General features: G+C 37.1%; 1 protein-coding gene across 1 annotated transcript; it reads right to left on the bottom strand.

Moving 5' to 3' along the window:
• Positions 1 to 12490: 12490 nt before the first annotated feature.
• LOC149242261 (uncharacterized) lies at positions 12491 to 16101 on the bottom strand. The gene is made up of 2 exons (XM_089374195.1): positions 14412 to 16101; positions 12491 to 13317 (listed from the first exon to the last, which is right to left on the bottom strand). The coding sequence occupies exons 1-2, from the start codon at positions 15034 to 15036 to the stop codon at positions 12980 to 12982; spliced, it is 963 nt and encodes a 320-aa protein (XP_089230321.1). The 5' UTR covers positions 15037 to 16101; the 3' UTR covers positions 12491 to 12979.
• Positions 16102 to 17481: the final 1380 nt, after the last annotated feature.

Genomic DNA, 17481 nt, shown 5'->3' with positions numbered 1-17481 from the left:
GGCCTTGTGAGGACCAAACCACCATAGGCAGTCGTTTTACCATATCCTCATAAAGTTTTCCAAGCATGAATATGTTTTGGGTTCAATAATGTTTCAATTTAAGATTATTATTGATCTTAGTTTTTTCAGCTTAGTAAAGTAAGTGTTGAACTTATCTAATTATTTATAAATATGGAATGGTTATATGAAACGATTTAATAAGAAAATGAAGTAATAATTATATAAATTATTACTTCATTTTCTTATGAAATTGTTTCATATATCCCTTCCATTTTATAAATAATTAGATAATTTTAATACTTACTTTATTGAGTTGCAAAGCTAAGTTCAATAATAATCTTAAATTGAAACATTATTGAACCCAAACTTTATTTAGGCTTTGAAAACTTTACGAAGATGTGGTTCAATCACTGCATGTGGTGGTTTGGTACCCACAAGTTTTGAGGGTGGTGGTTTGGTCCTCACAAGTTCCGAGGTCCATTCCCAGGTAGGGATATGTATTGACTCTTCCTTGAATCATGCTAATAATAGGAAGATGATATATATAATAATAACCAAAATGAAAATTTTAAATTTTGTAATCAATTTTTAAGAATAATTTATAATACCTTCAATCTACCTACCTTGTGAATCATAAGATTGTTGTATAATTTTTTTTATTGTATGTTGGGTTTTTAAAGTGGTGGCGCAATGAGGCAACTACAACTAGAAGGGAGCTATTACTGGGAGGCGATGAAGAGGTTAGGGATTCTTCCCATTTTAATTAACATCACAATTCTACTTAATTTCACAAATTTTCGGTTACAAACCTTTGATGCATGAGTTTAAAGGAAGGAGGGGGTCACCCCTCCTTCTGAAACATTGTTGCCATCAGACTTCTTCAAGGAGAAGGAAAAGAAGTATTAGAAGGAGGATCTGGTGGCTATTCTCAAATGTCGATTTTGGGAGATAAGTGGAAAATGGGGCTAAAGGGGAATTGTATCCCTAAGGCCTCTCATAACCCTAGATTTGTCACCCCCCATCATATGCCAAGAAGATCACAAGAAACACATTTGAGACCATTCTTTTATATGTAAGTTCATAGGTATCTGGGCAACTGAGAAGGATCTAGAGTGATGGATACAACATAACCGACAACCAAAGGGAGAGGTGGACTTGAGACAGGGCCTGGAGGCTTTTTTCATAGTTATCTTCCAAACTTGAAGACAAAGTTAGGATCTTTGACGGAGGACCATACTTCTTGAGCGATGTGGGCCTCTATTTTAGTTATTGGGAAGCTTGTTTCAACCCAAATAAAGAGGAATTCACAGAAGCACCAATAGATTTTTGGATTCTAGAAATTCTAGAAGGGATAGGGCAGACACTAGGTCGCTTTGTCAAGGTTTCAGAGGTTACAAAACGAAGAGAAAATATGTCTTATGCTAGGTTATGTTTGTATATGAACATATAACAACCATTATCTGATTCCATTGAGATGGACTACCAGGGAGAGACTTGGAAACAATCTTTGGATTATGAGCACATTCCATTCAGATGTAGGCTATGCCATGAGCATGGTCACTTAATATGAGATTGTCCTTCGAAAAAGAAGGAACAAGGGTTTGGATGTCAGAGGTCAAATGATGGTTTTACTAAAGTCACTTCACGGAGACGTGATCACAAAAACCAAGCTTCCTCTGGCACAAAGGGGTTAGAGGAGAAGAATTCATTCTCAGCATTGGAGGACATGAAGGAGGATTCCCAGCATATGGAATCCATTCATATGGATATTGCACCATAATAATATACCCTCGACAAGCATATCTTGAAGCACAAACTAGAAGAGGAGGAAGAGACACAAGATGGTTTCAATTTTTATGCTTTGCCATGATTTGAGGAAGTAGCTCCTTTACTGTAGAAATCATCGTCTGACCTATCAGAAGAAGAGAGGGTATTAGTCACAATGGTGAATGATTAGGAACAACAAGACCTATGGGACTTATCCAAGGATGAGAGAGAGATATATGTAAATGCTTATCCCAGGTGGAAAACAAAGAGAAAAAAATTCTATCGTGAATCCAATAGCTCAGTATTTTCAAGAATTTAAGGATAAGGGGAAAGAAATTATATTGAAGAATCTCACTAAAGCATTGAATAATAATTTAACCAAAACAAAGAAGGAAGCGAGACAAAATACGAGAGAAAACTAGGGTATTACGGATCAAGAAGCAACAATGATAGAGAAGTCATTGCCTTTTCTCAACTCTTCATCATGAGAATACTTTCATGGAATGTAAGAGGGCTCAATAGCAAAGGAAAACATCAATATCTTAGGAATCAAATTACAAAGGAAAACCTAGTGATTTTCATAATACAAGAAACTAAATTGCAAGGCGAGAAAATGAGTCAAATGACGAGAACTGTTTGGAAAGGTTGTGAATTTGTCTCTCTAGATGCTTAGGGTAATGTAGGAGGTTTAGTCATCTGGTGGAACCATAATGAGCTCATCTTCCACAACTGGGTGGCTTCTGCTTGGATTTTCACAAGTAGATTTAGGTATGTAGGAATTGAATATTTTGTGTTTTTTTCAGCGGTCTATGGCCCTCAAGGACAAGGGATAAGAAAATCTTTTTGTAGCACTTAAAGAATATGAAACAATTGCTACATAATTCGTTATGGATAGTGGGAGGGGATTTCAATAATATCCGCTCATTAAAGGAAAAGAAAGGTGGCATTTGCAAGTTAGATCAAGTATATCTTGACTTTGATGGCGTTATAGACCACTTACACCTTGTAGATATTCCAACCAAAAATGGGGTGTTTACCTAGAAAAACCATCACAGAGAAAACAACCAGATAGCCTGCCACTTGGATCGGTTTTTGTTAGCGGAGGACATTTTACCAAAATATCTCTTTATTGAAGTTTCAATTTTACCTTGCATGGGATTGGATCACTAGCCTATTTGATTAGACATTGATCTCAAAGAATCCCCACAAAATCGTCCCTTTCATTTTGAAAGATTTTGGCTTCAATCAGATGGTTTTGTAGATTTTCTAGCCAACTGGTGGAAAGAGTTGAACTTTACAAGTACCAGTAAAATGCACACATTTCAACTTAAACTGAAGGTGTTGAAGCAAAAATTCAAACTTTGGAATATGATTGTTTTTGGGAATATTTTTGAAGATAAGAGGGAGTTGGAAAATCAAATGATGAACATCCAACAAAGAATTATTCTAGAAGGTAAAACTTCAGAGTTGGTAGTACAAGAGGCTGACACCCTTCAGAAATTGGAGCAATGAAGGCACTAGGAAGAGTCTCTTTGGAAGTAGAAGTCTTTGATACAATGGCTCATGGAGGGAGAACGTAACTCGAAATTCTTTCATAATGAAATGATCCAACGTCACCATAACAATAGATTTTTTTCCATAATCAGCAAGGATGGAATTAGAAAGTTACAACATCAGGATATAGAATACGAACCGGTGCATTATTTTAAGGATCTCTTATTGGAGGATAACTCAAAAAGGCATGGAGCTATCAATACAGTGATCCAACATATTCTGAGAGTGATCAGTAGGGAGAAAAACAACACACTAATGAGACCAATAACTATGTCTGAGGTTGAACTGGTGGTTATGAACATGCCTAAGAATAAGGCCCTTGTGCCAGATGGCTTCACGATGGATTTATTCTAGGAATGTTGGGGGTTTTTAGGTTAATAAATTCAGGAGTTAGCTAAAGAATCAAGACGACCAAGATCATTACATCCAACACTCAATGGAACGTTCCTAGAAATAGTCCCCATGTAGGTTTCTTTGATAGCCCGAATGGATTCATACCAATTAGTTTGTGCAACGTGTTTTATAAAATCATTACTACAGTAATAATTCATAGATTGCAACCAGTTCTTCCCTTATTAACATCACTGACTCAAATAGGTTTTGTACAAGGACGCCAAATTGTTGATGGGGTAATTTTAGTGTGAGAAATCATTCACTCATTAAGGGTGCCTAAACTCCCAGATATGCTCATAAAATTGGATTTATCGAAGGCTTATGATAGACTCAGTTGGGAATTTTTATTTCACATTTTTCGCGCTTATGGTTTCTCTGAACAATGGATTGAATGGGTGGAGTCTCTTGTCTCATTTTCTTTTCTCTCAATTTTGATCAATGACTCACCTTCACATACTATCTCCATGTCTAGAGGGCTAAGGCAGGGTGATCATTTATCACCTTTCTTATTTATCTTAGCTATGGAAGGACTTGATTGAATGTTTCAAAAAGTTAGAGAATCGGGATATATCTATGGTCTATGCTTGTATGGGGAAGATCTTCCTATTACCCACTATAGTTTGTGAATGATGTTATATTATTTGGCTTACCAACTAGAAGATGTTGTGTGTGGAGCATGATTGTTCAAAGGTATTTGTTTCAGCCAGATGTATACCCCAGGAAGTCTTGTACACCCCTCCACGCGGGGGGGGGTGCGGGGGGGACTTGTCCCCCCCCGCGGGGGTCCGGGGGCCAGTGGTCCCCCGGCGGGGGCTCGGGGGCAGCGCCCCCGAAGCTAAAAACAAATGTAAAATTGCTTTGTAAAAGTATAGTAATTTCTAGTCAGTCTGGGCCGTTCATTAGGTGGATGATCTGACGGTAGAACTTATGTTTAGTTTAAGGTTTTTTGCCCTAGAAGGCAACCCCTCTCTTTGTATGAGGGTATTGTATTTGAGGCTATGAAATAGATGTGTATTCTGTGAGCGAGAAACAGAGAGGTGAGACTGTGAGAGAAAACAGAGGATATTACAGTGGATTTGTTGTAGGTTGTGTCTCTTCATTTTGCTGGATAATAGAAAGGAAGGACTGGTTGTTTGGGGTGGACGTAGCGCAAACTGGGTGAACCACGTATATCTGTGTCTCTCTTGTTTTGTGCGTTTTCTGTATTTATATTTCTGCAATATTTTATGTGTTCCATTGCTCTGTAATATATAATTTTATAACAGAAGAGAAGTGAAAATAATGGGTAGGATTTTGCAACTCTTTATAGAAGCCTTAGTACTGCAGTAAACACTGATAAATAAAAAATGTTTGTCTTTAATTTCCTGGAGTTGCTCAAGATTGGTTTATGTTGAACTCTTGGTTTCACCAGAGATCACCTCTCTTCTAAGTATTTAGGGATATCTTTGGTATTATTCTATAGTAGGGCTTCTACATGGGAAGAACTAGTGGAAAGATCTCGTCGAAAGGTCAACAATTGGACTTACAAGACTCAACTTTCCAAGTCATCTCATATTAACGAAATAAGTCTTACAAGCATTACCAAATTATCAATTATCGATAATGATTATCTCTATTAGTGTGTGTCAACAATTAAGATCACTTTGGAGTAATTTTTTATGGAAAGGTTTGGCTAAAACTCAAAAGTGGGCATTGGTAGGGTGGGAAAAGCTTATTACTCCAAAAAATAATGGTGGATTAGGTCTTTGAGACCCATTCCTTATCAGTGAAGCATATGTTATGAAGTTATGGTGTTTTTGGATTCAAGGAGGTCCCTAAGTCTGGAAGAAAAATACGGTATCGTAACTACTTTCCTTTGCACTTACAGGTTTACATATTACATTATGATGGAATAATAAAAGGCTCAAGGGTCTAGAACTAGGCACAAGCAACAAAGGATGTATTAAAAAAATTGGATTTCCGAGAAATTTGAGTTGGAAGGACGACTTTATTTTGGGAGGATTCATGGCAACAATATCCACCATTGACGAAAAATGAGCAACTACAACCTATTAGAGCTCTAATGCCAGCCCAAGGAGCCTTCAAAGTAGCATATTTTTTGAGACCTTCTGCAAACAATCAGGGTTGGCGATAGTGGAAAACAGTGGGTGACTGGGAAGTCTCTGGGGAATCCCTCCCTTGGGAGGACTTACAATAAATCCTTCTCAATAGAATCATACGATTTGCTATTGAACAAGACAGATTGTGGTGGGGGAGACAACCAGATGGAATGTTCATGGTAAAAGAAGTGTACTAGTCCATAGCAAATCCCCCAGTTTATCATGAAACCACCCAATGTCATAATATTTCGCAGGTTTGTAGATGGTTGTAAATTTTGACTTTTTTATGGTTGTTAGCTTGGGGGCGCACACTAACTTGGCATTGTCTACACAAGGAGTGCAGGTAAGTTTTGAGGGCCCCCCAATGTGCATGCTATGTTTGCAAGTTAAGGAATCAATCAGCGACCTTTTACTCACACGAGTTTATGCCAGGGAAATGTGGGAGTTTGTAAATCAAAGACATGGATAGAAAACTAGTTCCGAAAAAAAAAAAAAAAAAAAAAAAATAATAATAATAATAATAATAATAATTCAAAAACCCGATTATAATGAAAGCTTGGTTTTTAACTTTGGGGTTTTCACTCTGGAGTTTATGGAAGGAGATGAACCTAAGAATTTTTAAAGGAAAACAAATGTCCATATCCATCTTACAAAAAAATTACAATTAAAAATATCATAGAGACAGTGTTGGTGTCCCTTTCTAATGTATAGGAAGGAACAATGGATGATTATGAGGCCCTAATCCTTAAGGGACTTCATATGCAACATACAACTCATACAACCGTCTCTGCCAGGACTCATAAAAATGAAATATCCCCTGCCAGAACATTCTTCCCCCTCCCCCTAAAAAATTTATTGCATTGAGTTTTGATGGTGCCTCAAAGGGTAACCCAAGAGATGTCAACTTGGGAGGCATATTCAAAGATGAGAATTCAGATCCGATCCATTCCTACGCTCTTTCGTTCAGTACAACTACAAATAATCTAGTGGAATTCACTGCATTGGAGAGAGGAATTCAAATATAAATAAGGGGAGGGTTTAGGTTGATTTAGATCCACGAGGATTCCCAACTAACGATTAGGTGTGTAAGCAAGTGATTAATAGGTCACCTGTCTAAGAAAGCGATTCATTCTTGGCACTTTCATGAGGTGGTAAGTAATATCAAAACCTTGTTGAGTAAACTGGATTATGTTATTACCAAGCATGCACGGTGGGAAGGGAATAAGTTGGTAGATATCTTGGCTAATTGGGGAAGCTCAGGGGGACACGCAGCCATTGACGTGTCATGGTCGGAATTGGTAAATAGGGAAGGCCTCTTGGAAGTAAAGTATTGGGTACACCAATATAAATACATGCTTGCAGCTTGGGTCCCCGATGGGGGTGATACAAGGGCATCATAATAGGATAAAGAAACTGCCATGTCGTTTCCCTTCGACAATGATTTTCCAGTGGGAATAATAATTCGCTTGTGGAGAGTTCATATGGGGATGGAGGTGGCGGCCCTTGGAGGGAGAGTTAGGCTCTCCACACGGCTCCGCATGGGCCGTGCATGCCACATATTAGGCTGACACCATGGGAGCCACCAACCCGGGTCTCATCATATTAAATGTAGCATGTAAAGGGTAAAGGATTTTGTTTGGATCATCTATTTTGTTAACGCAACCTCTCTCATTTGCACAAGAATGGAGTGTCTCTCCCATGGCGGATTGGTTATCGTAAGGCCTTGTAATGATAGAAATGGAATGTTCATTTATGATCTCATTATGGGTAAGTGATTTGGGATGGCGAAAACTTGGAGTCTAAAGTACAATTGGCTATTTCCAAGGAATTTGCAAATGATGTGTTTTAATTATGGTGGTCATTACCTCACACGGATAGCTATTTATATGAACTTCTTCATTAGCTCGAGGTGGCGGAAAAATGGTTATCATGTGGTCGACGTTCTTCATTTGTAGAGGTTGTGTTGTTGTTCATGTTCTCATCCTCAAGGGGCCGCAATGAATGATAGGCTGGGTATGTTCTTCATTCTTCAATTTCACTTAGTGGTTCAGAATTCTCCCGTCTTGCAGCACTGGGTACTCATACTCCCCTTAACTCGTTATCGTTGGAAACTAAGTTTGTTTCAGGACTTGCTTTTGCTCCATCTATGGTGTCCATTTTTTTGTGTTATTTTTGCATAACTCTGGGTTAGGTCCCTTGTTTGAACTGGTTGCAGTACTTCCTTTGACAACTTCTTAGAGTTTTGACCTGGCAAGCACTTTGTTCAATTTCCCAGAGTTGGTATGTGGTGTCTAGTACTAAGGAACTTTCTCGGTTTGGTTCTGAAAGGTATTTTGCCTTTTGTCGCCCTTTTCTCCTTCAAACCACTCAATCCCTATCTTGCTCTGGTATTCATGTTTTTTGGGTCTCTTTGAAGTTATTATGTTGTGAGGTTTTGTCTATTAGAGGGCAGTGAGTCTTATGCGACTGCAATCAGTTTACACTACTCAGAGTAGCCTGTAAGAGACAAAGTAGCATTATTTTGGGGTCGTTCTTCCTTCTGGTGGTTATCCTCAACTTGTTTACTTTGTCTCTGCAAGGGTATCTTTATTCGGGGGTCAACAACCATTTACTCTCTCAGTTGTTTCGAGTCTCTTTCTTCTGTCTTGTTGGTCCTTATACAGTGGTAACAACAACTTATTCTCTCAGTGGTTTTGAGTGTTTGTCTTATGTCTTGCTGGCAGGTTTCCAGTGGAAATGGCACCACGAAAACAACTTCCCTGTCACCAGGGAGGTGTTTCGGGGGCATCTTCATCCAAACACTATCGGTAATTCGATTGGAAATCAGTAGCCAACTTTTTTGGTGTAGCTCCCCTGGAGGTTAGAACGGAGATTTTGTATTTGGAAGCAAGAGAGTTTGGGGATCGAAAATACCATTCTAATTCTTAAATTGGTGGCAGTGCTCTGAAATGGGTACCCGATCCTGGGAAATTCAGGAAGAGAAGATTGCATTTTCTCCATTCTATCACCCTACACTAGTAAGATGGAAACACTTCTTAGTATGGTAACTCAGGACAAATAGGTAGACAACTACAAACCCCTTGTTGTACAAGAGGAGATTTAGAGAATAATGAAGGATATTATATATGACCTCAATGATATAGTGGTCAGATTAAATCAAGTGGAAAGATTTGTGGTTTTTTACTCGAGGACAAAATCAAATGATCATCAGGATGAAGATGCACTGATCCATGTTCCATCTCTAAACAATGTCCCACCTCTGAACACTATAGATGAAAACTCTCCTCTCTCTCCAGTCATCATTTTGGACTAATATTTCCAATACACCTACTTCTTTGCACACTATGTTTATGGTCTATTTCTAGTTGTTGGTAGCTACTTACTACTTTTTGCACTCTCTATACTTTTGTTCTATCACTTATGCTATAGGATTCAAGTTAATCTTTTGGGTATGGTTGTCATAGCTCTGTTTTATTTTCAACTGTAAATCCAAGGTTTTCACATATATATTCCTAGGCTCAAAGAATGTCTCAACAATCTTTTGATCAGTTAGTGTTTTGTTTTCAACTGTAAATCCAAGGTTTTCACATATATATTCCTAGGCTCAAAGAATGTCTCAACAATCTTTTGATTAGTTAGTGTTGGTTATCTTGGAAGCGACCCAAGAAGTTTCAGTATGAACATGAAGTTTTTAGCTATGTAATTTTTTTTGTTATCAATAGAAATCCACTAGCGAAATTTACAAAAAAAAGGCAATAATTTATAATAACTAAAGTTAGCAATAAATTATGATAACTAGAGTGGGCCATATAATGAGTATGCCTAAAGCATGGAATTGGCTTAGTGTATTAAATCTAGCTCCTCACTGTGCATCAATAGCTAGCAATATTTTTCACTCTACTGATAACTATCTTCTTCGATTGATATGTTTTTCTCAATGATCCTTTTGTATCTCTGGCTATATATTTCTGGGAAGTTGATTCTCAATTAGTTATGTAAATGAAGGATTTCCTTATTCACAAATAAGCTATGAATTGCTGAAGAAAGCATTAAGCACTCACTTGCTATCTCCCCACTTCTTCATGCTTGGCATAACTTTTCAACTTACTTTCTACCTCTCCATCCGCACATAATAATTATAACCTTTCCTCTCACATTTCATTCAATTATTCTCATCTTTTTGTTTCACGTCTCTACTTATGAGAGGTGGTTCATAATTGTCTTCTTAATTATTTCTTCATATCATGAGATGTTAAACATTAAATAGTTTGTTCTTCGATTTCCTTATCTTCATTCCTTATCTTCATTGGAACTATAAAATATTGTTGCTATTTTCTTTTGATATCCTTGTCTTCTTCATTGGAACTCTGTAAAATATTGTTGCTATTTTCTTTTGATATTGTTTCACATTTTCCTTGCATCATTATCATATATGACTTTTTTAACACTAATCAATTAATTATATTTCTTCATTTCATCTCCATCTCCAAGAATCAATTAATTATATTTCTTCCTTTTATCAATTTCTTCCTTTTATCTCCATCTCCAGCGCCTTTTTAAATAACTCATTTTATTAAAGGAGAAAAAAAATAACATCTACAAATCTCTAAAATAATATATTAATATATTGCAAGGAGGATGATTTTATATTGATATTTAATTTTTTTAACCACCATTTGTAATTATCCTTTTGCTAATAATTATATCTCGAAGGATATTTCTATGTTTGTTAAAATCACTTAGAACTCTTATCTAATCTCAGCCTAATACTCGTATTGAATTTATATTCTATGTTAATACAAATCCAATCATTTTACTTCACTGCTTAATAAAGTATAAATCCACGAGTCATAATGTTCCCATTATCAAAGGAGATTCTTCTTATATTAAAAGCTGAAAGATTCTTCCATATAACCACCCAGTCATAACTTTTGTCCAACTACAGAGCTTTGACAGTTATAGTCAATATTTGAAATAGTCATGTACTCTCGTGTATATAAAGTTGAAAGCAAGTTGTTCGATGACAACATTTAAGCAATTCCAAATTCATTCAATGTTTTATAGTACACCTATGCACAGGAGGGACTCCCCAGTCTTGACTAGTGAATTAGTTTTTTGACTTTCTGCTTGCTAGAAATAAAAAACTGTCCCCTACTGAAGATCTGCATATCTATAATTTGTAGCATACAGGCCTTTTTTTCTGACATGGCAGTTGCAGACGCCGACATGGATGAGGCTGTATGAGTTGCAAGTAGCTTTAATGCACCTGCCTCTTCTTCAGGGGATGACTGATGGAAAATGCCAGTACCTGCGCGAGGTACAGAATCGGAATCCCATGAATTGAACTATCCAACAATCACTAAAATACAGATTGGAATTGGTGGGCCAAATGGAGTAGAGATCTGGCATGTAGTTCGAAGATGATTAAATAGAAGCTCTGAACTCAGTAATTAGGTGTCTCCCTCTGGAAAACATATTTTTTGATAATCATCAAGGGGCTTGTACTGTGGATAATGGACATACTAATTTTTGACAACAATCCGGAAGTTTATTTTGCACACCAACTTTTTCTGACTCTGGTCGGATATATAAAGAATGTTACAACCATTGTCCATTAAGCTTTTCTCTTCTTATTAGCAGAATTTCTTGATCAGATAAACCTAAACAAAGGCTAAACTCCAGCAGTGTCCTCATTTCCAAATGCTTCAATGCAATCTTGCATCAGGTAAGTTCAGCCACTTAACTGTTTTAGCTTCCACTTTTGTTATTAACTATCTTTGATTTTGAGCTTGCTGAACTCAGCGTTCAGTCATAATTATGTGGTTATTAAGCATTTGAAAATTTCTGTTGTTATTGTTGGACGAGGTAATGATAGTGTTTGGAAGTTTACTAATGCCTGCAGATTTTGGTGTAATGGCAAACCTCTATTGTTGGACGAGGTTATGATAGTTTTTGGTGTAATGGCAAACCTCTATTGTTGGACGAGGTTATGATAGTTTTTGGTGTAATGGCAAACCTCAACAGTTATTGGGTGGCAATAGCAACTGTATTTGCAGATACAGTGACCACATTTTCATATTGGCTTGAGAGGGCCATACATGCTAGGCCAAACTGGTATATTTTATATTTGACAAAAAAACCAAGAATATGATCCATGCAACTTTACACGGATGCCCACACCCTAATACAGTAAAGAGGGCAATAATTTAATAATGATACTAAAGCCCACTTTGACATCCCCGTTCGATCTGGCCCTCCATAAAACTACATGACAAATTTCAATTCTGACAACCATTCATCAAGTCACAGCTCAGGGTGTTGAGCTTCAAATTAAGAAATAATCTAACCAATAGCATTTACATTTTTCAGGAGACATTTTACATTATGGGTTATTATAAAAGTTAAGTAGCAATAAATCATATCACCATCAAATCACAGTACATGGGTCTTTCTAATTCAAACACATTATTTTGGATTAGTTTTAATTCAGAGAATTTGCAATATACAAGTATTAAATGTAGAGAGGATAAACGTGTTTGGACTAAATAATTGAAAACCATGGACTTAAAGCACATTTGCAAATCTGCACCGTGAGATGCCAGGTAGAATTGGTTGAGATTCAATCTCTAGGTAAATCAAGAATAAACAGTACAAGCATATAAGATAACATTCTAATCTATAGAAATCCCAGACGAGTTTAACATCAATAGAAAAAGGTGGCAGCAGCAAAAGTGGGGCCAAATACAACCAGTTCAGATGACAAACATTTGACTGAAATTCTTCAACTGAAAGATTAAGAAGTGGGCTTCTGTGAATAAGGTTGCCCACAATGCAAGAAGATCAATTACATTACATGAAAAATGACAGCACTGGAATCATTGAATATGAAAAGAGGGATTGTTATCCTCATACCTCTATGCCACCTAGAGCTAGGTATTATCATTTGGTAATTTCACAATACAACAGACATCCCTTGAAAGAATTCCTAGTTAGCAGTACTAAGACAACCATACATTACTGAAATAGTATCATAAGCCTTCCTTGAATAACCTTAATCAGTAGCATCAGTTTTGTCAAAGGCCAAAGTAAGAATAGCATCGATGAGATTGTTTGTAGCACTTCCGAGGCCTGAGATACCTTGTCTACTAGCCTGCCTTGAATAATCTTTAATCAGCAGTCACAGTTTCTTCAGAGGCCAAAGTACGAATAGCATTGGCAAGATTGTTTACAGCATTTATGAGGCCTTCAATACCGTCTCTACTTATCTGTAACTTTGACTCTTCAATGTTTAGCTTCTTTTGTTCTACTACCAGAATATCCTTGTGTCTCTTATCTTTCTTTTCTTCACAGGCCATCAGTGTTTGGGCTAACTCTTCTGTACACTTTGACATAGCGGGGGCTAAGCCATGTGTGCTTCTCCATACCCTCCTCCTCTTAGCGGGTGAATGTGGAAGTTCAGTCCCCTCACTCTCGGAACTGTCAGACATCTCAACAGAGCAGCCACCTACACAGTTCAAAAGGAACAAACACATCATATACCCTGAAAATACTGGAAACAAACAGAATCCCACTATCAAGATTCAACGCTACAAAGACCACTGCACATTGCATCAACAGTGTCTATAGAAACTTTTTGGGTCTAGCATTGGGATCAAAATGATCACAGTAATATTACCAGATGATATTTGATAGTGTAGGTAGGGAACACCTACTGTTACATAACCAACTGTGGTCTATTTCTTATGTGTGTCAATGCCTCGTCTGCTATTGCACTATACTTGGAAATGCTTTATCTCAGTTATTAGACTCCAAGATCATTGATAAGTCTATCATCAGAAACCCAGGTCTCTTGTCTCGTTTTTCTATTATGAATTTGGTTTATTGGATGGTAAGATAGTAGATAGGCTAGATCTAAATAATGGCCCATGAGAGCTTGTCTTCAAATTCCAGATCACTAGTCTAGAATGTCGATATGAATTTTCCTAGGGCATTAAAAACAGAGGTAATCCATCATACAAATTTCTTAGAGTTTAAATAGGCCGTCCTAGACTAAAAGGTAAAATTTACATTTTAAGATCAGTGGCAATCCAGCCCGCAAATCAGGGAGAGACGTATACATCAAATAAATCCAATGGGTATTAAAATCCAAAGTTGGAGATAACAATCCACACCTTGATCATGAATCGAAATGGGTGCCCATCATGAAAGGGGCATATGTAGCACAGTATTAGAGCAACCCACTGGCCAGGTAAAGGTCCTGGAGTCAATTCCTAGCCCGTCCAAGTTTTAAAACGGTATCTCAAAGGCAAGTTGAATGGCAGTGGCTAGGAGGAGTGAACCAAAGTGTGGCTTGAAAGGGGCTGTTCAGATAGCAATCATCAGCCGGGGGCAGATCCTGAGGTCGATTCCTATCTCGTCCAATTTTCAACATGTAGAACACTACACCCCTTCGATGACTAGAAAACGCACATTTTTGTCCTTTCTTTGTCTTTCTAGGTAAGATGTAAATTGTTAACATCCAAACAAAATCAAGCCGCCAACTAAATATCAGACTGAATACTAGCATTTGCTATTGAACTGCCAAGGGGTTAAATGTACCTGAAGCTGGTTGCTGTTGTTGTTGTTGATGATGAGTAGCAGGAATCTGTTGATGTGTTGGCAGGGGCTGTTGTAGTTGCTGATGCTGCTGTGGCAGATTGGGTTGAAAAGTGTGCTGTTGCTGCTGTTCATGTTGTTGAAGGGACGTGCTTGGCTTCTCTCCTGAATGGGTATGTGTGATCCTGGGAGCGTATCTTTTGTCAACAACTTCATGGAGAGCTTCGTAGACCTGATACAGAAGATTAGAGGGAAGCCCTCTTTCTTTCCTTTCATGCTTCTCAAGGTGCCAATATGAAGGCTGGCCAGGACTAAGCCTGTTCTCGTATTCTCTAACTTTCTTGTAATCTCTGAGCAAGTTATCCCACTTATCATTGCACTGGTTTTGGCTTCTGATACATCCGTGCTTGAAGCAATAATTCTCAACCCACTTCCATCTCAGCTCTGCAGTCTTGCCCCTCTCTTTATCCCCGCCCCTCATTCGCCTCTCATCATCCTGCTTCTTGGCTTCCAAAAGGATCAGAGTCTCCTCAAGAGTCCATATGCCCTTCCTGTACTCTCTTCCTCTTTCTCCTCCTGTGTCTGTGCTCTCCACTCTAACCAAGGCACTAGAGCTTGGGTCTGTCATGTTAATAGCATTGCCTATTCTCCTAAATTCTTCAAACACTACAGAGGAAAAACAAACAAACAAACAAACAAAATGCTCAAGAATCTGTCAACAGAAACCTTATCTGAATTCCCTAACTTATACTATAGCATCATTGTATATAAATCTAGCAATTGGGTTTGGTCTAGATCTTTCAGAAAACATTGATACTCCCATGTCGCAACCATGTTGATACCCATGCTCAAGTTTCATATTGATTCTGCAAACTTTTGGGCTTGGAGCATATGATCCAATCATACCAGTGGCCTATTTGGGCACCTTGCTACATCCCAACTCATCACCAACGCTAATTATAATCGAGTAAAAAACATAGTGATTTGAATCTGGGCTCAGCTCCCAATGCCACCATCAAAAACCCAAACCCAAAATCCCCACTCAATTACTGCAAACAATGCCTACTGCATTGGAATCCACTCCATCCTAATACATCAGTGACCATAGGCTTTAAGCTATAAAACCTGGTTATTATGATTTGTATGGTACAATTTCCACTGCAAAATGATGGCACTATTGACCACTTGCACGTGCTGGAGTTATGCAAGATGGCTGCTCCTACCCTGCAGGAAGCATGGATGTTGTAAGCCTGCAGTATTGAAGCATTCATAATTACAAATCCCCATCACCATTTCTCGTCTTTCAGTGCCTAACACCACTCATGAGCTAATATAAAACTCAATACCCTCAAAAGGCTCATTTAGCTCCATAACTCTGCATCATTTCATGGATTCTATGACATCCTGATCAAACCCAAATCACATATTAAGATAAACAGACCGCCCAGATAACAAAATCCATATAATTACAACACTCTGGCTTCACCCAACCCCACTGAAGTCTGTCAAAAACACTACGAGAATTCATTGACTAAACACCATGAATTCCTTCAACTATTAACGTGGGTATGTTAACTGGGAAGAATTGAACAGACCCAAATGGAAAAATCCGGAATCTGAGGTCGGATCAAGCATCTGCAAGGCTCTGGAACTCAGCAAAATACCCTAGAAGGCCCACAGAGCAGGGGGGTCCCAACCCAGTTAACGCGTTTAAATAAAAAGATGAGGTCCGTGAGATTAAATTAGGGCCGTCATATTTGGAATTGTTGTGACTTAATTGAGGTATTAATTTAACTAATAGTATGTTATTGATTTCGATGTTTGATTTGATTTTATGGGCCGTGCTGTTACAAACGAAGTACTGCACGGGTTGGTCAAACCTTAGTCAACGGCAGGGCAGCTTTACTCCCGTCGCTTTCGGTCCTTTCCATTATTTTATTTTATTTCCTTTCTACTTTTCATTTAAGTTGAATTTATTTATTATTTCAAGGACTTTGAGATTTTATCCTTCATATGCTTCTCTACTTTTCTGATAATTTAATCTGTGAAGAAGAGACAAAGGGATTATGGGGTTTGGAAGAACTCCCAAATTGCATATTATAATGCATTTGCATGGGGTTTGCAACATCCTTAAGTGCCCAATGTCCATTAGTCCACATTATGGGGACTTTTGGAGAATGTGAACATGAGGATTTATGCCACATCATGACTTGCAATTGTTGACTAGTGTTTGTCTGGTGTGTTGTGGTGGCTTCTCATCATATAAATTTGTATCTGCTAAATTCTTGGGTTTGTAGCCATATTGTAACATTGCCCTAGCAAAAAAACATTGGAGTTAGAAACTCAAAAATCCAAATTTGAAAAAGCTTCCAAGTAGCATATTATAATGTATGTACATGGGAGTTACAACATGTTGGGATGGGACAAAAGTTTTTATAATGGTCAGTGAGGACCTATGTCATATTATGACACAACATGGTATTGCTAATCAATGATGGTTTGGTGTGTTGTATGAGGTTTTTTTATGACTCACATTTACAACTTTTTATTTTATTTGGTGAGTTGTATAGACTAGTTAGGAGTGGAGGTTATAATTTTTGGATTTATAGGTATGCAATTTTATTGTAATATTAATTTAATTAAATAAAAAATAGTATAGAATTTTGCTTTAAAATTTAAAATTTAAACTAAAGTATTTTTTTATAATTTTGATAAGGCAATAGGTTACCATTATAAATATTTTAAATTAATAATTAATATATATTAATTATTAAAATTATTTATTATATTAAAATATAAAAAACAAATAATTATAATTTTTTGATTTGGGTGAGAAAGAGAATAATGTAAATGTATTTACTTTAAAAATCTATTTAAGAAAATTGTGTGTGTTGAGGAAAGGAGAATTTTAAGATGCTTTAAAATACATATAATTGTGATTTAAAAAAATATTTTTTAATTTAGTATTAATTATAAATTATTTTATTATTTTAAAAATTATTTTTCCAAATATGCTTAGGTTTTTTTAGAAAGATGGAGAAAAAAAATAATTTTAAATTTTATATTTATATAT

This window comes from Pinus tabuliformis, chromosome 8 (genome assembly GCF_031772625.1).
Source record: "Pinus tabuliformis cultivar Carrire ecotype Pingquan chromosome 8, CPIR1, whole genome shotgun sequence".
NCBI classification, from domain to species: domain Eukaryota; kingdom Viridiplantae; phylum Streptophyta; class Pinopsida; order Pinales; family Pinaceae; genus Pinus; species Pinus tabuliformis.
This window is presented reverse-complemented; position numbering and strand designations above follow the sequence as displayed.

Coding starts and splice junctions, on each gene's coding strand:
- LOC149242261 (XM_089374195.1), bottom strand. CDS start 15,036: ATGACAGACCCAAGCTCTAGTGCCTTGGTTAGAGTGGAGAGCACAGAC. Junction 13,318..14,411: donor ACAACAGCAACCAGCTTCAG/GTACATTTAACC, acceptor TGAACTGTGTAG/GTGGCTGCTCTGTTGAGATG.